The following is a 24,377-nucleotide window of genomic DNA, read 5'->3' as shown; positions in this document are numbered from 1 at the left end:
GTATAATGAACTCATAGACATTTTCACCATGGTGGTTATTCAATTTTCTTTAATCATAAAAATAGTACATACATATTAAAGAAATGTAGGCAAAAATGAAAACGAGCTAGGAGGAGAGGGAAATGAGTTATAATTCTGCTTCACATAACTAATCGCTATCTAGTGTATGTTCTTACAGTAATTTTTCTATGTTTAGGCTTTTATTCAAACCTAGTTTAATGGTGCTATCTGTACAATTCTAATATGCATACCTTACATGCAATTAGGTAAAATGACAGTAATATAGAATTATTTTAATTATTTTAAGTTAACACTAAAATGCTTTTTTTGATAGGCTATTGTTACACTCTTTTTAAACAGCTACATCTATGGCTATATTATCTTTGTCTTTATTGTTCTGAGGTTAAGCTTGGACATTTTAAGCAAACTTACACAAATCAGGAAAAAAAAGTTACACTGTATTTTTTTTTTTAAAGAGACCCAAGTTAGGCCATGCAAAGAAATCAAAACCATTCTTTCATTGTTAATTATCTAGAGTCCATGCATGATTATTTATTCATATTAAAATGTATTCAAATGAATAACTGCAATTGACACATCCTCTCATCTCCCTTCCCCCACTTCAAAATACAACTCCATTTGAACATAAAGTCCCTGAGTTCTAGGTGCACTTTAAAAAGATAGCTAAATAAGTATTGCAAAGAAACATAGAAATCTGCCATTCTTCTCTCAAAATACAGAGCAATCATGCATCTGACGACATGCTTAATTAACTATATGCATTTGATAGGCTATCCTAAAAAAATACCGCAGACCAGAGGGCACAAATGAGCAGGATTTGTTTCCTCCCAGTGCTGGAAGCTGGAAGTCCAGCAGATTTGGTTTCTCCCAAGACCTCTCTCCCTGACTTGCAGGGGACATATTGTCAGTGTGTCCCCACATGGTCTTTGCTTTCTGTGTGCACATGTTTGTGTCTGAGTTTCCTCTTCCTGTGGGGACTTCATTCCCACTGGATGAGAGACCACCAACATGACCTCATTTTACCTTAGTCACCTCTTTAAAGACCCTGTCTCCAAATCCAGTTTCATTCTGAAATACTGGGGGTAAGGACCTCGGCATATGAATTTTGGGGGAACACAATTGAACCCATAACACTTAATACAAGAGTCACAATTGGAAGATCTCTCCTTTTTCTGGGAGGAGATCTGATTAACAGATAAACAGATGTGAGGCCTCTCTAACACCTACCCCAAATAGAAAAAATTTTGAAGTTATTTTCTTCATTTGAAGTATCAGATCACAACTGCGTTGGGCAGGTTTTCAAATCTTGGGCAACATCTCAGAATAGCAAGGGGCACAACTTTTGCACTAAATTCCTTTAAGAAATAGCCCCAGACTTACTGCAATTTCAGAAGACGAATGAAAAAAAAAAAAGGAAGAAAAATGAAAAAGAAAATGCTAATTTAAAAATGTTGCCACCGGCATACCTGTGAGGCCATTCTTTTAAACCAGTCTTTTGACACCTGATGCTCCCAGAACCCCTGTCCTTTGACAATTTTCTAATTGTCTGTCCCAGATGGGCCTGTGACCTCAAATTATGGTATTTCTTATCTAAATCTAAACACCTGAAATCTTCCCTGAAATGTATCCTCAATAAAAAATATGAAATAAAATATCGAATTTTTACTTCCATAAAAATTTGTAACTGCCAGCCACTTTTTAAACTTTATTGTTAGAAGGGAGCCAGTAAGAAGTGGAGTCCAGTCCAGAAAAGGCTCACCTTTGTTTTTTCAATTTTTTCAGGAGACACGGAGAGAGGTTTTGTGTCCTTTTCCGTATCTTTTCATGAAATCTAATCTTGTTTTTGTGAAAGGTGGCTTCCCTGTTCAGGTTGCCAGGTCATCAGGGGCAAAAAGTTGCATTCGAAGCCATAGCTTCCCAGAGTTTATTGCTATGGGACTACTGATGAAAGTCAGTCTCTCCACAAGTGTCCTGGCTCCCAGGTGAAATATCCACTTCTCCTGTAGCATGTCATTGTCAATATAATACCAGAAAGTTATTATATTTTGGATGAGGTAACCGATTCTGAATTTCCTGGCACTATTGAAATGAAAACAAAAGCCTACTCAGCACTGTAATGGGAACACATGTGGGAAGCCCATTTTTTTGGATGGTGATAGTCTGACTTGAAATGTACAACTCTGGTGTCTTTTTGTGTGTCATTGCCCTGGGCAGGCCAGTGCAGACCTGGTCCACCTGCCTGGGTCACAGAAAGCCTCCTCATTGCTTAAGAGTCTGCTGCTGTGGATCAGTCTGCATGGCAGACATTTAGTCTTTGACAGCTCATTGTTAATATAAAATAAGAAGAACCCTACTCCCCAGTCCAAATGTGGTCACGTCAGCCTTTCTCCTGCTCTGTGGTCGGAGGCACTCCAAGGTGCCCACCTGCAGGAAAACACCACTGTCATAAAAAGGAAACATTTGAGAATAGATGGATTCAGGGAAGTCACTGAAAAATCAACTCATGAGCAATTAGAAAATTTTTTTTTGGCATAATGGCAACTTGAATCCTTTATAAGATGACTACCTGTGAATTGTCTTGTGTTCTTTTCTAAACTGTGGTTCTACAAGGATAGGGATTGATTGAATGGTCAGTTGAATGAAAGAATAAGTAATAGTATAGGAATAGGATGCTGTGCCTTCCAGATGAATCTTACAGGTTCAATTCTTTAATCATAAGGGATGATTTTTTTAAAGTGCTGCTTATATTCCTTATATCATGCTAAGTGACTTAATCTTCATTTTCCTCCTCTGAAATGAGAGTAGCTACTGTTTTCTGAGTGAGTTCTTCCATCTCCTGACTCTTAGGTGACCAGCCATCCCTGTTTACCTGAGACTGACAGTGTTTCTGGAATCTGGGACGTAGGGTGCTAACACAGGGAAAGGGTGAGTTGGTTAGACTACAACTCTGAACTAATGTTTTTATGCTCATTTTTATTCCATCTAATCCTTACCAAAGCTGGACTAGAGAAATAGAGTTTTTAGTATCCCACTTGATATGTAAGACTGTGGAAGCCCAGACATGTCAAGTAACAAGAACTCAGAACTATCTCAGGGGAAGTCTGAACTCTGGTCATTGTGTGCCACACTGTCACATATTGGTAAAATGGGAATGCCAGTGGCACACCTGATGGAGCTTACTTGGTAATGGAGACAATAGTAGTGAATTTAAGTGTATCATTTAACTACATGTAGAGCTCTTTCTCATCAACCCTACTTGAAGGGAGGCCATGAAAACCAAGTTACAGTCAACTTCGCTTGACTTCTATTGGGAATTTCGTGGCCCATTACTCTGGGCTTTGGTCAACCATTTTCTCCTTTCTGTTTTTAGAGAAGACACACTGAAAATAAGAGAGGAAGGGAGAGAGAAATCAATCTTCATCAGCAAGTTATTTCCTCCAAAGGGATGTTTTAATCATTATTATAACAAAACAGATTTCTTTTCCAAAGGCTATGCTAAGGTTGAGAGAACAACTTTAACTGAAGAATAAATGAGTGCCCTAAAGTGGTGAGTTTGTAAATTGCCCATCAGGCCTGAGGATCCGTGGTTGACTGCATTCTCTTTATTTATCTCCCAGAGTTCCCTGATCCTCCTCCATCTGGGATTGCCCATACTAATATGTATTTTCAGTTTAGCCAAACCCTGAAGTTATAGGCAAGAAGAAATTTAATAAGCTTGGGGAGACAGAGGCATTCAACAAATGTAAGAAAAATTTCCCAATAGTAGGTCAAGCAAGCATAATTGGAGTTCACGCTTTAATTGAAAGTAAATACCTTACAGACGAAGCATGTAACTATATATAAGACCCATGAAGAAAAAGATGCATGGATTTTCAATTATATCTGATGGCATGTATTTGTCATATGTGATGATATTTTGGATAACTCTTTCCTCCACTACCAATTGCCTTTAAACTTGGGCACAAAGAACTTATCGTGACTGTTAGGGTTCTCTGCAGTACCTTCCTAGCTTCATTTTTGTCCTCCCCAACCCCATTCTGGCCAAACTGGCCTTTCTGTACTGTTTCATCTCCATGGTTTTGTTCCTGGTGTTTATTCCACATGGAACCCCTTCCCTCTACTCATCATCTCCACAGTGACACTTGTGATGCGTGTCTCTTCTTGGCTACCCAACGTCATTTTCTCAGTTTTAGTTTCGTAACACTTTGGGGTGGGAGGGAAGGGACACTCCTATCTGAGCTCAGTTGCTGAGTTCGGTGGAGCTAAGCCTGTCTTTGACTCCACACATCAGACATGTGACAAAATGGAGGTCTGATGGTATATTTTGCTTGATTTGATCGGGAGAAAGTTACTCTTTTTATTTATTTTTTCCAGAGTGATGGGCCTGATTACTAAATGAGCTTGGGGAAGGTAGAGTCCATTTTTACCTCTACAGGGAAGAAACCTATCTGAAAACAAGGCCAACACAGGATAAAAACACCTCCCAAAATAGAGATACCATCATTAGATATCCCAATCTATATGAGCCTGAAACAGGCTACCCTGCATTTTTACTTACTTGTCAAGTATTTTTCTATTTTTCACTAAACTAGTTTGAGTTGAGTTGTGTCACTAAAACTAGAAAACACAAACCTTGATTATGTAAGACTCTATCCATAATTATGGGTTTATCTCAAAGGTCACCACATTGCCAGAGCTTTCCTGGTTTTGAAAAGGGGATTGGCTCCTTTTTACTTCAGAATCTCCTAGTACTCCTAATACTAGATGATGTGTCCCATCATTGACCTTGGGAAAAAATAATCAATGTCACAAGACTGTGAGCATCTTGAGGACTGGGTCTTTTTTTGGTTTTTATTTTATCACAGCCTTGTACCTAGTAAGTGCTACTAGCTCTCTGAATTTCATTAGATCAAATTTACTTTGCACTAAAACAATAAAAAGAAACCCTTAAGATCACCAAAGAATAGCTTTCACATCTACTTTATTTTGAAATCAGAAAAAAATGAAGGCAGGAAGCATTGAAAAGACATTGCTATAGAAAGGAAAGGCAGAGGTGAATTTATTTCCACATCTTCAACAACATGATTACTGTGATTTATAATGAATACAAAAATCTCATCACAGAGATTTAAAAATAGGTACCCAGAGAGGTTTGGTGAAAGGAGAACTAGATTTGGTCTTAGTCCGCAGTTTCTGTCATAGAGCACCTAAAACCTTTGGAATTTCTTGAGTGATAGGAGTAGCTTTTAATACAAGGCTAAGTCTATAAACTTATGTGATTTACACAGCCACCTTGTTTCTATTCTTCTTAATGACTTGTTGTTGAGTGAGTCTTGATTAATAACTTGCCAACAATCCAGGACTGGTTATGAACATGACAGAATAGTATGCAGCCATCCAAACGATAATGTGTTCTGACACAAAAATATGCTCAAGAGTAATTCTAGGAGAAATTAGAAGGACAGAAAACAATATTTATCTTTATCAATATTAGTAAGTAAAATACATCAAAGGAAGTGCAAAGACAACATACAGAATGGAGAAAATATTTGCAAATCATGTATCTGGTAAACCTACTACCACTTCTACAACTCAACAGCAAAAAGAATCCAGTTTAAAATAAGAAAAAAGAAAGAAAAGAAAGACTTGACTAGATCTTTCTCCAAAGAAGACAATACAAATGGCCAGCAAGCATAGAGAAAGTTGTTCAAAGTCATTTGTTATGTGAAGAGTGCATGTCAGAGCTTACAGTGAGATGCCATATCCCAGCCACTGGAATTGAGGTTTCTTAAAGTCCCCGTTCAGGGACTGAAACCAGATATGTATATATGAATGAACATATTTGCTGATTGCTATCCACAATCAGCAAAATGTGGAAACAACCCTCATAGCTACCTGGAATGAAAGGATAAACAAACTGTGGTTTAGACATCAGTGGAATTTTACCCAGTCATAAAAAAGGAATAAAGTGATGACACAGGCTACCCTATAGATGCAACTTGAAAATGTTATGATACATAAAAGGAGCCAGACATAAAAGGTCACATATTCTATGATTCCCATTTCTATGAAATGTCTACAATAAGTAAGTCCATTGAGAGAATGCAGACTGGCCATTTCCAGGGGCTAGAGAAAGAGGAGAATGAGGGGCAAATGCTTAATGGGTGCAGAGGTTTTCATTTGTTTGCTTGTTTGCTAATGAGACCATTTTGGAACTAGATAGAGGTGGTGGTCACACATTGTGAATGTATTAATGTCACTGAATGATTCGCCTTAAAATGGCTAATGTCATGTGAATTTCAGCCAAACAAAATAATAATAAGTAAGATAACATTGTTGGGGTTATTTGATTAGGATAAATTTAACTTTTAATTTTTTTTTTTTACAAGATGGTTCTCACTACATTTCCCAGACTGGCCTCAAATTCCTGGGCTGAGAATATCCTCCTGCCTCAGCCTCCTGAGAAGTAGTAATTATAGATGTGTACCCCCATGCCTGGCTCTAGAAGCAGTTTTAAAATATGTTCTATTACCATTTCATATACACAAACATGTACGTATGTATGTGTGTATATATTGACATATATGTATGTATATATATCTATATGTACATATACATGGATACATATTATGTGTGTATATATATGCACTATTTTTTACTTGGGGTAAATATTTACTTGCTTCCTTAAAAATTTGGATAGTTCAGTTGAGAGAAATAATTCTGAAAGAACTAACTGATAAACACGTCCCACCTGGAGACAGGGTCCATGATGATGCACGCCTTGACAATGTCACTTCAGATATAAAATGGTCCTTCTCAGCAGTCTCGGCTCCATTATTCCATTGACCTCAGTGCAGTGCAGTGCTGCATTTTAGGCAGTTACATTTCCTGGACTGCATTTATGTCACTTTACATTAAATAATAGTACTGACAGCACCTTTACAATATTCTCATTAATTCTTTTATCATAAACTTGCCAGTATAAAACAACAGCATCTTCTGAAAAAAATCATGTAAGAATGGTCACATTCCATAAAAATATCCATCATTCTGTCACCTAGAATAAATGTGTTATATCAGAGTTGTGTGTACCCCTAGAGGTGTGTGCAGTTATTCAGATACATTTTTGGTAAAAATAACTATTATGTTCTGCATGCTATATATTTTTGCTTAGTAATTGTGGTGAGCAATGATCTTTCATTAGATATTCCAAAACAGCATTTAAAAAAGTGTAGCTATACCATAATTTATGTGAGGGGTCCTCTATTTCTTACATATAATTTTTCCCAATATTTCTGTAAGGTAGTCCTTACAGCCATTTCTTCATGCAAGGTTGCAGTCTTAAACATCAATTATTAAGACTGGGAATAGGTGTCCAGAAGGAAAATTTGGAAGCTTTTGATACCTTCTGACAAACTATCTTCCTGCTAGGCTATCCCCATTTTCCCTTTCAACAGCAAGTGTGAGGCTATGCCATTGCTCTACATCCTCAGCAAAACAGTGGCTCTCCTAATAACCATCGCCCAAAGAATGATCTTATGTTCTTAAATTTTTATTTTATTTTTAAATATTATTATGATTATTATTTGTGGTACTGCTTGCTAGGCAGGTGCTCTACCACTTGAGCCATTCCACCAGCCCTTAAATTTTTATTTTTGGCTAAACAATAAATAAAATTATTTAACTATCAAAGAAACTACAGGATATACTACCTCCTTCTGGAGGAATAACCAATATTCATGGTTTTCTTGTGCATCATTCCAGAAATAACTTACGCATTCAGAAATATTTGTTGTCTGAACACATTGTTCTGTACCTTGTATTTTCCACCTGTCTGTATCCTTTGAAAATAGATAACTTCTTCACTCTTTATTTTCATACTTTCATACTGTTGAATATTCACACTTAATCAGCTCCCTTCCCATGAACATTTAGGTTGCCTTAACCTTTTGCTGTTACAGGCAATGTTGTTAATTACTTTATAAATATATAACCTTATAAATATATCACTTTGGCCTCAGATAAGTGTATGTGTGTGTGAGTGAGTATATATGTCTGTGTGTGAGAGTATGTGTGTAAGTTAAATTACAGGTCACAATGTTGAAGAATTCAAAAAACATTTTTGTTACTATTATCAAAAGAAACAAAGAGAAAGAAATAAGGGAGAGAAAGAAGAGGGAAATAGAAAAATCAGACAATTTATTGAGTCTGGTGGTTGTTAAATGGTGGGAAATGTCAACTTTTTCCCCCAGATCACACAGTTCTGAAGTCCCTGGCCTTCTTTCATAGTCTCCCTGGTCTGTTTAAGTATTTAGAAGTTTCAAAAGATTAGGGGCAGGGAAAAGAATGGATGCTAAAAACGCATGGCAGAGGCCCTGCAGCCCTCCAACAGCTGCCTTCCCCTGAGCTGAGGTGCGATAAGGAATAGCAGATGCCTTCCAACACAGAGTTAAGCCTTTAAGGCCTGGAGGTGATGTTGCATGTTTTCTCTTTACAAATACAAAATGAAAATATGTTTAGGGATGGAAACTAATTTTCCAGAGCTGAGATCATGCACAATATGAAAGATCAAAAGTTCAAAACCTCTGTTACATGCCTTTATTTAACAGTGAATTTTTTGTTCTGAAAAGATTGACTCCTTTTACTTTAAGAAAACATTTTACAAAGCATGCAAACAGCAAAATGCAGAAACTCATAATTATTTAAATTAAGAAATTTTTTTTACAATGTGAGCACATCCACGAACCAACCAGTCACACCAAGCAATGGAAAGTGACCAGCTCCCCAAGGGTCCCTAATGTGTCCTTCAAACACTACCCCTAAAACTTATCATTCTCTGTAACTGTGGATTTCCATCATCTGTTCTGTCATGTTATGTAAATGAGAAGTGTAGGTGTATTTTTCTGTGTCTAGTTTCTTTCTCTAGCCATATAGAATTTGTCATGATTTTGTTTTCGTCTTTCTTCTGTGTGGCTTCATTCATTCCACAAATATTTAGTGAGCAGCTACTCTGTGCTAGGCACAGTGCTAGACATGGGGACACAATGGTGGTCATACAGATGAAGTCTCTGCTCTTCGAGAACTGACACATAGGGAGATTGTCTTCTAACTCTAAAAATGAACACCTGAGGATTTAAGTCATTGCTTTCCAGGGAATGAATGGAGGGTTGTCAACACAGTTTAACTTCAGGGTGTTCATTAATTTGGAAAGTCAAAGGTACAGTCAGGCAAATGTGCACTTCAGTGGATTTCTACATCGTGACCTTCAGAAACTCGCAGTATCAGCTACCCGCTGTATAAGACACAGTTACCTTTTCAGAGCTGCCTTCCAGCACAGTCCCTTGATTGAATATCTGTGATAAAGACTCAGAGGGGAGGAAACCATATCTTCAAAATGCTATTTTAAACACACTTGTTCTGCAGAAAACTTCACAAAAGATTACTGGCCAAACATTGTTTTTGTATCATTCATTCTACTTTCCGCCCATTTCTTGAAGTTTAGGAGTTGGGTTGGGAGATCAGTGAGGATTTTAGATGAACCCAGCAATCAAACAGGGATATGGATAACAATATTTCAGAATTCCCCACAAAGTCACAAATTCTATTGCATGTACGTATTAACTTTTGGGTTCATAGTAATCACTGACATTGGTAAATGGCTTTAAATTTTTTAAATTAGTACCACACTGAGGTGATAAATATGTGCATTTTTCCAAAAGCTTAAAAACTTTTAAGCGTATTACAAATAAATCTTAAGGCCCTTTCACCAAGCTTCAGCTATGAATGTTCCTTCTCCCAGAAGGAATTCTCCAGATAAGAATTTGGAGTGCATCCTTGCAGACATTTCTTTATGTCTTTGTGCACAAACTCACATAGGCATGAGCTGTGTTCACATGAATTATATACACGTCACAGTGCACTTTTCTTTTTTTTCCCTTCAATATTTTCTAAGGTCTAGCCAGTTGCTCCTTTGAATTGCTGTGTAATATTTCACCATATAAACATACCATTTTATATAATCTAGCCATCCTTTAACTAAGGACATGTAAGTTCATGGTGCTCTGCACTACAAGCAATGCTGCCACGACCATCCTTGACGAGTCCTCGTGCGTGTAGCAAGTTTCCCTTTAGGAAATAGCAAGGAGACGATTGCTGTTTCTCAGTCTACTCAATGCTGTTGCAGTAGCATGCCTGAGACTGAGTACTTCCTTGTCTGCGTGTGTCTTGATTTCTTTAATAGGTCTCGTTATGATTTATATCTTCTTTGTAGTTTTCACAATTAGAAATGATACTGCTATGAAGAACCTTATATACGTATTTTCCACATACAAAAACATGACTCGTATTTGAAACGGACAAAGCTAGGTCAAATGGTGTATGATTTTCCAGCTTTGATGGCTGTCATTAAATTGCCTCCTTAGCAGTTGGATCAATTTTCATATTCCACAAAGCCTTCCCACAAAGCCTTCCCCAAAGCTTCAGTGACTGTGTTTATGAAAATTTAGATTTTGCATGTCTAATAACTAAAAAGCTGGCATTAGTGTATTTTTAATTTGAATTTTTCTTATGAGTAAAATCAAGTTTCTTTTCACACATTTGTGAAACGTGTGAGATGTTTCTTGTGAGGTGTCAATTGATATTTCTTACAGGCTTTTCTTATAGATTGAAGGAAAGACCTCTCTTTGTATAATGAGCTGAAACTATGTTTTCTCAGTTTGTGATTTGACTTCTGCCATGATTGTGATATGCTGTGGTTCGAACACATCCCCCAAAAGGCATGTGTTGGAAACTTAACCTCTAGTCGGTGGAGGCTAATGGGTGGTGATTAGGCCATGAGGGTGGAATGAATGAATTAATGCCTTTACTGTAGGAATGGGCTCCTTAAAGGGGATTTGGTCTCCTTTCTCTTTCCCTCTGTCCTTCTCTCACCCTTCCACCAGGCGACGCCTTCTGCCATGTTATAATATAGTAAGAAGGCTCTTGCTAGATCCTGGCACCTTGATATTGGACTTCGCAGTTTCTAGAACTATGAACCATTGTATGTCTATTCACTATACACTACACAGTGTGTGGTATTCTGTTCTGGTACTACAAAATGGACTAATCTTATCATGCACAATTTGTTTTTGTTTTATAATGAGTCTATTTGAAGTTTTTTCTTTTATGGCTTGTGGATTTTGAGTCATAATCTAGAAGTCTTTATGTCACAGATACAAAGTAATTATTTCCTTCTGTTTCCTAGTTTTGGCTTAATGTTTCACATTCAATTTTTGATGCATTTAATATGAATGAAATATATATTTAAAGCAAAGCATAAGCACAGAGTTAATTTTTGTGTGTGTGTGTGTGTGTGTGTGTGTGTGTGTGTGTTACCAAGTCATTTCTGGCACCATATGTTAAATGGTCTGTGCTTCTAATCTATCTGAGAAACCTTCTCTGTCAGAAACTAAATCCTCACAGGTAAAGGTTTCTGGGTTTTCTGGTCTCTCACATTGGACTTCCTGTTTTTTTCCCAACTTAGTATCCCCCTATCTAATTATTAAAGATTTCTATTCTACTTTAATATCTGGTATTAATACTGGATTCCATCTTCATCCTCCCAAATAGAACTTTGGATTGGATTGTCTCATTTGACCAAAACAAAAATAACAAAAACAAATTGTTCTTATGTGTATTGGGATTTCAATCATTTCATAAACCATCTTAGGGAGAGCAGGCACTTTGTGATATCTGCTCTGAAGTTGTCTTTATAGTTTTAAAATGTTGTTGATTATGGCCATGCACACTGCTTGTTGTTTGTGTTCCCAGTGATTTTGTTGCTGTTGTGTACAGGTTTTATGCCTCATATTCTTTGTCTGGTTGTTATTTGCATATTTGGAGGAGCAATTTCTATGTAACTATTCTGCGACTTGTTCTTGAAACTCCCCCATCACCACCATAATAGCCTCCATTATGTCCAATTGATTCTACCTTATACTTCAGATGGGTCCAATTCTTGTCACCTCCACAAACACCACCCTATCCAAGACACTGTGAGGGCTAGGAATATAGCATTTTCCCAGGCATGTGTAAGGCCATGAGTTCAATCCCCAGCACAGCCAAAAAAACAATAAAAAAGATACTTTGATTCCTCATATGGACAATGCAATAACATTCTTGACTCAATTCTCCAAATAGCAGCCAGAATGATCTTTTAAACACACACACAAAAACACATTGCCTTAATCTGCTTTGTATGTCTATAACAAAGTACCTGAGGTGGGGTGATCAATGAAGAAAAGAGATTTGCTTAGCTCACAGTTCTGGACCTCTAATAGCACAGCCCCAGCATATGCTCAATGTCTGTTGAGGGCTACAGGCTGCATCATACCATAGTGGAGAAGTGGAAGGGGTGTGCCGAGAGATTACATGGCAAGAAAGGGAGGAAGAGACAAACCAAGGGGGCCCAACTTGATTTATAGCAACCTGGCTCTTGGTAACTCACATGCTCTTCTGGGAGCTACCAGTAATTCCTTCATGGGGGGGGTTGATCTCTCATGATCCAAATACCTCTTAATGGCTCTACTCTCTCTCAACATCATTACATTGGAGACTGGGCCTCAACATGAGTTCAGGAGGGAACAAACCACATCTGAACAACTGCAAGCATTTCCCCATCTCATTGCCTAAAATATTTCTGTGGCCTCCTTTCCTTGCACTCAGAGGAAAACACAAGTTCCCCACCGTAAAGGCCCTGTGTCACTTGGCTGCTAGCTCCCTCCAGACCCATTCTTCAGCCTTTCTTCATTCTGACAAATGAAGCCCCACCAGGGCTCCTTTGGGTTCTAACACACTGCACCTGTTTTCCCCCAGCTCTCTTTTACTCTCTTTTACAGTGCTCAGAACAATGTTTAACTCAGTCCTTGTCCACATAGCTACTTACTTTGTGTTTCTCTTTCCCACGGGACTGTGAGCTCCTCTGCTGGCCACAAAGTCCATAGCACATAGTAGGTGCTTGATAAACATATCTGTTGACTAGATCAATAAATCCCTTCCCTGCGTACATAATCAGGAGTTGGAAAGCTGATATTGTTTTCATAGTACTCAGCTATTATTCTACATTCACGTTTTAAATCTCTGGTTACCATCTATCAATTGCTTACATCAACAAGTCACCAGCTTCCCTCAAAAGCCTGGTGACAATCATAAATCCCTTCCTAGCATTTGTTCCTAATGTTAGAAAGAGCATACAAAATATATAAGGTTACTTTCAAATGATGAGGCACACATGAATGTTATAGGAAAAGCTAAGGTTACACATAATTTATGAGAAAAATTTCCCCTAAGGGCAGTGATACCATTGTATATTTTCTTTCTATATTGTCTACTTATTTAAAAAGAAAAAAGACTTTTTCTCATTAAAGATTAATATTGTAAGAATATACAATATGGAAGTGAATACAATAGAAACATAGTGTATAAGAGATTTCCAAATTCCTCATTCCAGAGAGAACTACTGATGGATGTCTATTTATCTTTTAAAACTTTTTAAAACACCTATCATATTCTAACACAGGCTGAGAGTTCATTGTTGACATTTTATTTCATTTTTTACTACAGTAGGACACAATTAGACAAACCCCAGCGTGACTTGGTTGGTGAACAGTACATCTTGAGCAGATGTGTGTGCAAAACCTACAGCTCTTCCCTATCCTTTTAGCAATCCCCTGATACTCCATTCACTTACTGTCTCTTGACAGTTCCTTTCCCTTTTCATCAGGTCCACGTAGTGGGGTAGAGTGGATCTTGGATTTGTCACTTTCCTCTTTTTAAGACCTCTGCCATTCCTGAACACAACAACCAAAGCCTGCGATCAGGAGTCATCTCTCTGCCTCAACCTCCATTTTGTTGGAAAAGTTATCACAGAGAAAATATAAGGTCCAGATTAATGTTCTGAATTAATAAGTTGAATAATCAGCTGTAAAAAAATATACATAGGTGAATTAGCCTTACCCACTATAAACAGAATTCAGGCATGCCCACTACCACAGCAAGGGGGAGGGTGTCCAGTGGGAATTCTACTACTGACCTCTTGCACACAGCCCAATAATAGCTGAGGTTTGTTCCAGTCATGTTGTCATGAATGCCACCAATATGTACTGTCAGACCTATTTTGAGTGGGAGAAGAAAGCTGCAAAACTAATTATTTTGCCAACATCTGATAGGGACTTGTAAAGCGCTAATTGCTAGGCTTACGTTTCAGGAAGCAACTTACTTTGTGGTTATTGGTGCCGGCTAATACAAAGACTGTGTGTGATGAATGCACCATTTACAACTGGCATTGATCTGATGTCACCAATGTCATACCAATGTCATTCCAATGTCAGGTTGGTACATGTGACGCAGCTACGCTTTTGCTCATGTCAAATGTATGCACAGCAGTTTGGAAAGTGAAAGTCTTCTTCCCTGGTCACAGCCCCTTTCCATTGTCCTGAGATGATTTAAAAAGTACTTTGAAAACTTTCTTTGTAGAGGGCCCCACATTAGCTCATTGCAGGGAATTCAACTCCTGTATGACTTACAGCTACAAGGCAGACCTCTTAGTCGGGTGCTATTTATAAACAGGGACCCCAGTGCAGCCTGAACAGTACGGAGACCCTGGGCTGGACTGAGGACAGTGGGTGCTTATAAGAATGGCTGTGCCAGTGGGGTCTGTTACCTTCTAATTTTAGCTTCATTCTGATCTGAGAATCTGAGCTGGAAGTCTGGCACTTCTGAATTCTATTTGTAGTTACGGTGTTGAACCCCAGGTCTAATGGTCTACTTCCACCGGATACAAGAGGAAGCAGAATGGGAATTTGAGGCCCTCAGGGTAGAGTCTCAAAGTAAATATTTGTGGGATTCTTATCAGGCTCTGAAGCTTGGGCAATAGCATTACCTATAGTGTAGCATTACCTAGGGTCTTCTGGAATGGCAAGGAAGCACGGAGCACCTGGTGAATGATCAGACCAAAGATGAACCTACTTCATAGACTTGCCACGAGCTATATACAGTCATCACAGAAACTGGAGCACCTGAGGTTCTATAGGTTCAAGAGAAGCTTCCAGAACTTCTGAGGCAGTATTAGAAGAAACAATATTAGAAGAAAAATACACACACTGTATTTCTCAGGTCAAGTGTAAGGGCTGAATAACTAAGACCAAGTGAAAGTCTGTATGTTACTAGGCTGTTCCAACTAATGGTGATCTCAAGCTTTGAAGATGACCCCGCCATGGTGCAAACCCCAGCTCTGCCCCTCCTAGCTCTCAGATGCTCTCTGTGCCAATTCACTTTGCTAAGTTTTATTTTCATACATAAAATGGGGACAATAAATTCCAAATGGCCAACTGCTCTGAGGATGAAATAATTAGCACAAAGAAGGAAGCCAGTGAAGAGAACCTAATGTTACCATCACTGTTAGTACATAAACTATTTTCTCAACATGATGCTTGAAGTCAGTAGTGGGAAGACTGAAAAGTTCACTAAGGTCATTTGCCCATTTCTCCTCTCTCCCAGTCTACAAATAAAAAAACTGGCTCAGAGAGGGTGATGCCCCAGTCACAGAGCTCAGCCACCACAGTTGCCTCTTTCATGCTTTACTTATGTAAATCACCTGCTGTGGACTCCTCAGGAAACTATTCATGGGAATTCTGGCTCCTGGCCCCTCATTATCATTTGGGTGTGGGCTCTCCCTTTCTGTGGAAATAGATGGCTTGGCTTCACATCTCCTTCCTGCAGTTTCAATGGTATTCCACAAACACAGTCATTTGTGATGTCATTGCTCCCATTTCCACCTACCAGATTATCTCTTGCTGATGACTAATGTCCATTCTTAGTCCTCTGGGATCCAATGTTCATGAAAAAAAACAGCCAAAGAGGACTTCGACTTTAACCTCCAATAATGTTCAATTCCAGTAAAACAGCAGGGGGCGGGCAACTGAGCTAAAAATGATGGCTCCATTAACTCCAAGTGACCCCAGAAATCTCTGTATCTTTTAGGACAAATTTTTGTGGGGAGCCAATTTATTTTAAAAGTGACCTTTCCCTCCTGGACTTCAGTAGTTCTATATACTCCAATTTCCAAACTGTGATATATATAATATAATTGAGCTAGAGTCAAAAGACTATATTTCATTATTCATTTATTCATTGAGTATTTCTTGAGCACATACTATGTGCCAGGCCTGTTCTAGGTGCTGAGGTAAAGCTATGAAATATGTGAAATCTGGCATGATTATCATTGCATACGTGGCATTGGAAAAAGAAGTTAGAGAGTCAAAGAAAAGTTGCACATTGAGTAGAAAATTGAGGCAAGTCTCTGGATAATTTTAGCTGCCGTCTCCCAAACCAATCGCCCCCAAAACCTCACTTCAAATTAATCAGTTATTCATTATACTTAATAATCATGATGTTCAGCAGAACTGCAAAAACAGAACTTGAATCATGTCTTTGACTTACTAGTTGGGGATTCTGTGAAATTTCTTCACCATTTTTGGACTTCACTATCCTTATCTGTAAAATGAAATTACTGATACTGCCTGACCCACAGGGCTGTTTTAACCACATGATCTGGTACACACTCAAAACAAAGATTTTTGACCTGAATTATTTAGCTCAGTTGTCTTTACCTCTCTTGGGATTTCAAACACATCTTTAGACTCTTCAGACTTATTTACAGGTGGACAAACAGAGACAAGCTAACATATTCAGGGAAAAGATGATGCCTTCATGAAGATGAGAAATTCAAAAGCCGGGGTCTCTATTGCCTGAGGAGGTCACCAGGAAATACTTTATATTTTCCTTCCCTATCAGCTCTTATGGACATGATTGAGTTGTATCTGAACCATTTTTTTTTAAAACTATAAACAAAGTTCATCAGCAAAGCCAAAGTTTTAGAAAGGAATGGAGTGAGAGTGCACACAGTAACTTCTGCTCCTACATATAGAAATTTCTATATTATCAGCTTTTCCTGATCAGGAGGGATTTAAATTGAGAGGGAGAATTGTCTAATGGAAAATACTGGAAGGGGCTATATTTCCGAGTAAGTTTAGTGGGAGGACTGCAACATTTTCCATCAGAATTAGCTCCTAGATGAATTTCTTAGTAATTTTCTGTTCCTTACTAAAATCTCAGCACTTCCAATAAACACTGTGATTGTGAGGATTTTTATCACATAATGAAAAGGAAGATGATGTATGAGAAAGACACCTTATTGAATTATTTTGAGGATTCAAGATTTAAGTGTCATCCATTAAAAATCTCTACTTGTATATTTTACAGGTGGATGGTTGATTGGTTTACTTTAGACTGTGTACCCCAGGCTGGCCACACACACTGTCCTCCTGCCTCTGCCTCAAGGACTGAGTCCTTCAAGGACTCAGATGTGGGCTACCATGCCCCTAGCCACTGAATCATCTTTATGTATAAAATTTCATAACTAAAAATCCGGTAATACAGTGAGATAATGGCAACACTAACTGATTTGAGTTAACAATATCTTTAGGAAATTCTGGTCTTGGAATTGAAAATTCCATTTTTTTCCTCTCTCAAGAGAAATGTATTTATTACTATTTGCAGAATGTGTGACAGTTCTAAAATACTGGCTTTTTCTTTGGTCTCTCATCTTGGCAGTCTTCGATATTTTCAGTCCTGAGTGGTTGATTACCAAGCAAGGGAGAGCCCAGTGTCTAGGACACTTGGGCAAGTAAGTATTTCTTAGTCATATCTTTTACTGACATTGCCAGTTCCTTTTTCTTGAAATTAATACATCCTCTCTGAGACCTAAAGGAAAAGATGCTTTTGAATCATTCAGGTTTAAGCAATTTTCTTACACACACACACACACACACACACACACACACACACACACACACACACACACACACACCCCACTCCATCCTCCCCTCCTGGCTCTCTGGTATAATTTCTGACTTTCAAATGTGCATCCCAACGGAGAGATACGTGTAGCGTGAAGTGTCTCTTTTGAGCCGCTCCAGTGCTCCAAGCATCTCAGCTGCCAAAAGCCAGTAGAAGTGATTGAGAAATCCCTCAGGGACCAGTGCTTCCCCTAAAGGTCTACAACTTCGCACTCCATCCCTCCTTCTGCCCTCCCCTCTCTAAATCCCGGGGTAGCCAGGAGCGCCAAAGTCCCCGCCCCTTTCACTGCCAAGAGCCGTTCTTAACCTTTTTTGGGCCGGGGACCTAGGAAACCTAAGGACCCGCTGGGGATGGGGGCAGAAGTTGGAGGAAAGGACAGGTTTAAACTATTGCGAAACTTTCAGTAGACCACGGATTTGAAACACAACTCGAACCACAAGATTAAGAACCGTGTCTCTAAAACTTTTGATTTAGGGCGATTAAATCACAGCGGAGCTCAGGTGCCACATCCTGTCCCGAGTGTAGGACCGGGAGGCATTCCAGCCGCTTTCACTTGTGAGATCCGAAGACAAGAGCTGGTGGAAAGAGATGGGGACAGAAGAGAGAGCGAAAGAAAAGGAAAAGGAGAGACATGGGAAACAGAGGGCACAGTGGGAAGAGGAGAAAAAGAGAGACCACGGAGAGAAGGGCCAGAGACACCAAAGGAAGCGGCATAAGACCAGGCTGGGGGACAAGAGAAGGAAAGGGCCGGGGGCTGTGCGCGCCAGCAAGCCGAGAGAACTTTCTCTGCTCTCTTCCCCAGGAAAACACGACCTCAGGGAGGTAGCGCAGCCAGCGATCGACTGTCCAGGCGAGGACGCCTCTGGCCGCCTCCGCCTCTTGTAGCCGGCGGGGCCTCTGGCTGGGAGTCCCTCACGGGCCAGCCGAGGAGGGGACACGATCTGGAAGGAGGCGGGCCGCGCTGCCTGGCTTTCTCCTCCCCTCTCCTCCTCCTAGAGGCGTGCACCGGGGGTATTTGAGCGGCAGAGGACCCGCGGCCCCCGCGGCCCCCCCGCCCTCCAGGCCCCCCATTCAAGAAGCCGCTCCGCTATCCCGGCCAGCACAGGGCGCCCCGGCGCGCCTCGGAGCGCACGTCCCGCGCCTTCTCCAGCCCGCTTGCTGGACATTATGCGTCCAAGCAGCCGAGCCCCAGTCCTCCTCCTCCTCCGGCTCCTCCTGCGGCCCGAGCCGCTCAGCTCTCGGCAGGCGGCAGCGTTGCTCAGCCGAGCGCAGACGGGACCCTCACCGCAAGACCTCAGCGACTCCTAAAGTCAAAAGTTGGCGGCCGGCACCCGGCTCCGCGCGCTCTCCCACTGCCGTTGCCTTGCGTCGCCGCCTCAGCCAAACCCCGCAGGAGGGAGGGGGGGTGGGGACAGGGGGGAGGGGTGGGGAGCACCATGCAGTTTGTATCTTGGGCCACACTGCTAACGCTCCTGGTGCGGGACCTGGCCGAAACGGGGAGCCCAGACGCCGCGGCGGCCGTGCGCAAGGACAGGCTGCACCCAAGGCAAGGTAACGAGGATCCTCACCCCGAGACCCCCACTCCTTCCTGCCGCCATTGCCGCCTCCCCAAAGTCACTCTCGGGTGGGGGCACCCTGTAGCAGAGGCCTCTCTCCTTTTCCTAGAAAGAATCACCTCCCGCTTTGGATCCTCTTCTTTCTCTGGGTCATCTGGGAAGAGAGACACTGGGAAGGAATTTAGTTACCCCCAGTCCTCTTTTAAGCTGATCTTTCCCTCTCCCCACCCCCACGTCCCAAATTAAAGTTACTTAGTAACTAAGGTCACCAGCTAGGGCGCGTTTTATTTTATTCAGGGTATGTATCAGGATCTGAAAATATCTTTTGTATCTTGACTTGTTCATTGTCTGACTTCCAATAGTGTATCCTCAGCGCCTAGCATAGTCCTTGGCTGTTACTATTACATAGTAGGTACTTAGTAAATATTTATCCATTGATTTAAGGGGAAAGGGATGGGCTCGAATGGGTTGGAAAATCAGTCAAAACAAAGCCTCCTTCTTTTAAATTAAAACTTGCGGGAAAACGAATCCTAAACTCATATACCTCTGCTTCTCTCTGCAGTGAAATTATTAGAGACACTGAGCGAATACGAAATCGCGTCTCCCATCCGAGTGAACGCTCTCGGAGAACCCTTTCCCAGGAACGTGCACTTCAAAAGAAGGCGACGGAGCATTAACTCTGCCTCTGACCCCTGGCCTGCCTTCGCCTCCTCCTCCTCTTCCTCCTCTACCTCCTCCCAGGCGCATTACCGCCTCTCCGCCTTCGGCCAGCAGTTCCTATTTAATCTCACCCCCCATGCCGGATTTATCGCTCCACTGTTCACTGTCACCCTCCTCGGGGAGCCCGGGGTGAACCAGACCAAGTTTTATTCTGAAGAAGAAGCGGAACTCAAGCACTGTTTCTACAAAGGCCATGTTAATAGCAAGTCAGAGCACACGGCAGTCATCAGCCTATGCTCAGGAATGGTGAGTGGGCGCGTGCCCCCTTCCCTCCCCTTCAGCCTCCTGGTCAGCTCCGTTAAGACTTAATTGCTCTCTGGTCTGAACACCCGCCCTGCACCCAATCCCTTTCTGGCATTAAATACGAGAAACTTATTTAGGTCCCTAGGTTTGGGGAGGCTACTAGCTCTCTGAGTGCGCTTACGCTGGCCAGGAGCGCACGCCTCGTCCCCGGAGGGGTGTGGATGTTTTGAAGCTTTCTAGGGGGCCGGATTCGGCTCAGGTGCTCGAAGCTCAACGCGCTAAAGCAGCTTGGAAGTCGGTTCCCAAACTCGGAGAAAGTTGCTGGAGTTGTGGTTTCTTGCAGCAAACTTGGCCGCCCCGGAGCGGAGCCGCCGAGCGCAGGGCGGACCCGACGCCTCATTGGCGCGTCCTGAGTCGGGGATGTGAACTGACAATCCCCAGGCACTGGTACTGGGAGTTCCTTCCGAGTGGGTTGTGGACGGCTGTGTGTAATCTAGATTGACAGGGAGCAGGTCCCGTCCCAGGAACTGAAGGGTGGGCCCAGGGCGTTGAGGGCGGGGACAGAAGGCGGAGCTTGCCTCAAACGCTGCGATTTAGGGTGGAAGCAGAGAGTAGGGGTGCAGCACAGTCCGACTCTGCACCCTGCTGGCGGGGTGGCCCAAACCGCAGGAATAGTGGAACAAAGTCTGGATAGGTTGCCCGGGGGTGATTCTGGTTCTTCTGGGACCCATGGCGGTTCCAAGGAGTAGGGAGAGGGAATCTTCAACGTTCGTTTCCTTAGGGAGGGAAGGCGGGGCGGGTACCACCCTACTACACCCTTGGCGGGGGGGGAGGGGAGGGGAAATCCAAGTTGGTACCCCGACCCCCTGCTTCCTCATCCCTCCATTTGCCCTCTATTAGGTCTAACAGGGCATCCTCCCCCTCTTCCTATGACATGTAAGGCCCGATGTAAGGTTCTGGCCCCAACGAGGGTGGTCCTTGGCTTTTGCAAGCGACGTGCGTTTCTACCACGCGCGTATGACGCAGAAACTTTCCCGCGACTGGCTCTGCTAAGCTCACCGCGCCGCGCAGGACGCTCAATAGGGTGTCAACCCCGTGCCTGTGATGCGTTTACTTTTCCCCTTGAGCACCCACACTCCCCTCATGACCTTTTCCAAGTGGGGGCTTGGGGGTACTCACCCTTGGCGCTCAGTTATCCTCTTCCCGCGCTGCCGTTCTTGGGTTTTAAATTCCAGGTCTGGATGTCGCATCCTTCGCTTCCCAAGGGAAGAATGGAGTCGGGAGCGAGCCAAGCCTAAAGACTGGGATTGGGGAAGTCTAGCGAGGGGCGGGGGATACAGGGAAGAGGATGAGCCCCTTTGGCCCCCAGCTAAACGCGGGGAATCGCGGCGCGCAAAGCTCCTTGCTGAGATTGTTTGAGGATAGGCGGAGACCGCAGTTTGGCGAGGGGGAGGGGATGATCTCACTGGGCTGAGATTAGGGCCTGGACACTGAAATCCTTCCGGTCTTTGAAAGGTTACGCCTAGGTGAGAGAATAGAAATCAGGTGTCTGAGCCCAGTCGATCAGTTCAGAGCACCTCTAGATTTCAGGATAGTAACCCTTAAATTCCAGAACTTTATGGATTAGGATCCGTGTGTACGTCGTTTGTAAACAGTCTTTACTCCTCCTATCTCCCCGCCTCCACAGTTGTATAAATATTTTGCTGCGCAGGACCTTCTTTTCCATTGATAGTTTTAGGGGGTAACGCACATGTGGGCTCTTTGGGAACTGAGAACCCAGGCTTCGGAAACTACTGTCCGGACTGTGATAACCCCACTTACAAGGCATTTCATTTGTTGTCTGTCTCATTTAGAGAAAAGGGCTTGTTTGCATCTTAAAGCTAAGCGCGCTGGCTCTTTCTACCTTCTGCTTCTAATCTAGTTCCAAACCCCTGCTCATTTGTCTTCCTTTTGGAATTTTTCTTTCCTCCCAAGACTTCTCTTTCTTATTTCTGCAGCAGTCGCTCGCTATATCATCGTGTTTCTAATGCTTCACTCAGGAAATCTTTCACTCCTTGGAGAGGGCCTAGCCAAACACCCCTCTACCCCACCCATCCTCCACAAGTCAGTTAACAATTTCGGGCTGAAGTCCATCTCAGATACATGGCTCACCTGTGCAGAATATCCCCACCGCAGCTCTCCTGTCTCTTGCTCTCTCATTAGGACCTTTTACCAGGCATCTTCTCCTCCAGTCAGGAACGGCTTAATGATGACTGGGCCAAAGATCACACTGCCAGCCTGTTCCATGCTTTGCATAGCTCCGCTTTGCCTAGTGAACCACTACAAACTTATTAAAAACCACTTACACTACATCCCTTCTCCTGACTCACAGTCAGAGGCCCTTGAAACCCTGTATTTCAGGCAGTCTGCTTTGTGCTCCTCTTTCTGAATTCCTTCACTCAGCTTCCCGTGCTCAAAATATATCCTTCTTGTAAACTGTTGCTTTTGTCTCCTCTTCCCAAGGTGACCTTTCCATCATCCTCCAGACAGCTGGTATCACTCCTGTACACCTTCAGAGACACTGTGTCTCTCTTATGATGCTTATCACATTCTTTTCCCTGTGTTACAAGTCTTAACACACATGCTCTGTTACTCTCTTCTTAGCAGCAGAGTGAGCATCAATTCATTTCTCTCCCACATTAGATCCTTGAATATTGTGTGTACTTTGTTTTTCTTTGATTGTTTATCAGTACTAGGGTTTGAACTCAGGGCTTCATGCTGGCTAAGCAGGTGTTCTACTTCTTGAGCCACACCTCCAGTCCAATTTGCTCTGGTTATTTTGGAGATAGAATAAGATAAACTATTTTGTCTGGGTTGGCTTTGAACCTCCATCCTCCTCATCTCAGCCTCCCAAGTAGGTAGGACTATAGGGCTGAGCCACCAGCACCTAGCAGTATGTATACTTAAATAAATGGTCCATCTTAACCAAGAAGAGATGAGTCTTGGGCTCAGCAATTATTTCTGAATAGACAGCAAAATTAATGTTGACACCAAATGGTGGCCCTCTATTGAATGCTGCTGGGCTGCAGTAAGCACTTTACATGTGCATCGTGTCATCTGCATCCTCACAACCAACGCAGTCCTCAATGCAGTGCATTTTACTGACAAGTATACTGAGGCTTTGAGAGTTAAAGTCTTCCCCAAGGCTTCACTACTGAGAAGTAGCAGAGCTGGAATTCTACCCCAGTCATTCTGACCTGTCCTCCTTACTATGGGCCAGAGACTACTTCTGTGCTTCTAAAGAGAACTCCGGAGTTCTTTTTTTCAAAGACATTGAACTAAAGTCAGGATCCTGAGTTCTAGTCTCACGTTAGCACTGTCCAGCTGCTTCTGTACCACCCAAGGAGAACTTTGAACAAGTCCCTTCTTTCCTGTGCATTGGTTTTTCCCTTTTTCAATCACAAGTGGCAAATGTTCAACCAGCTGCACTCCCAGGCTCTTCCTCCATGTTTCTGTCTCTGGTAGACTTCACATAGTGTGGTAAGGGTTCTATATTGGCAGCAGAAAGAGGTGCCTACATGAGAATGAATGTGTTAAACAGTATCTTCTTTGGTGACCAGGCACTCTGAATTACACTACACTATAGCTGTCTTCTCTTTGAACCAGTATCCCCTGAATCATGAGGGGAACTGTTTTAATAATACAGATTCTGGACCATACCTCTAGAAATTCTGAATCTGTAAATATAGGATGGTGCCCCAAATCTAATTTTATAAAATCCCAGGTCATTTTGCTGCTACTGGGATTTGGAAACCAGTGCTTCCCACACTTCAGCATGTGGAAAGCATGTCCTGATGCCTGGGTCCCAGGGATTTTGATGTAGTCCATCAGAGGTGGGGTGGAGCACAAATATGTGAATTTCTAAGCAGTTCTGGATGATATTGATGCTGGTGCCACCACTGA

The 24,377-nt window shown here is 42.0% G+C and overlaps 1 protein-coding gene and 1 long non-coding RNA gene across 11 annotated transcripts in view; one reads left to right on the top strand and one right to left on the bottom strand.

Annotated features, from left to right (window-relative positions):
- LOC141411521 (uncharacterized) overlaps nucleotides 1-22,825 on the bottom strand; it is a 385,125-nt gene extending 362,300 nt beyond the window's left edge. For 2 of the 8 annotated variants that reach the window (XR_012436335.1, XR_012436336.1), the window contains exon 1: nucleotides 21,615-22,095. This is a non-coding gene — a long non-coding RNA (uncharacterized lncRNA). Of the gene's footprint in view, nucleotides 1-21,614; nucleotides 22,099-22,586 lie in introns of those variants that run through there. The other 6 variants (XR_012436333.1, XR_012436337.1, XR_012436338.1 and 3 more) reach the window with 6 other exon arrangements.
- Adamts9 (ADAM metallopeptidase with thrombospondin type 1 motif 9) overlaps nucleotides 19,332-24,377 on the top strand; it is a 153,511-nt gene continuing 148,465 nt past the window's right edge. For all 3 annotated transcript variants that reach the window (XM_074044143.1, XM_074044144.1, XM_074044142.1), the window contains exons 1-2: nucleotides 19,332-19,467; nucleotides 20,035-20,438. In XM_074044143.1, the coding sequence (XP_073900244.1) occupies nucleotides 19,353-19,467; nucleotides 20,035-20,438 (519 nt within the window). In that variant the 5' untranslated portion in view covers nucleotides 19,332-19,352. The remainder of the gene's footprint in view (nucleotides 19,468-20,034; nucleotides 20,439-24,377) is intronic.

The sequence above is a fragment of the Castor canadensis genome, chromosome 10 (assembly GCF_047511655.1).
Source record: "Castor canadensis chromosome 10, mCasCan1.hap1v2, whole genome shotgun sequence".
Lineage (NCBI taxonomy): Eukaryota > Metazoa > Chordata > Mammalia > Rodentia > Castoridae > Castor > Castor canadensis.
The sequence above is the reverse complement of the archived record's forward strand: the minus strand, read 5'-3'. Positions and strand labels throughout refer to the sequence as shown.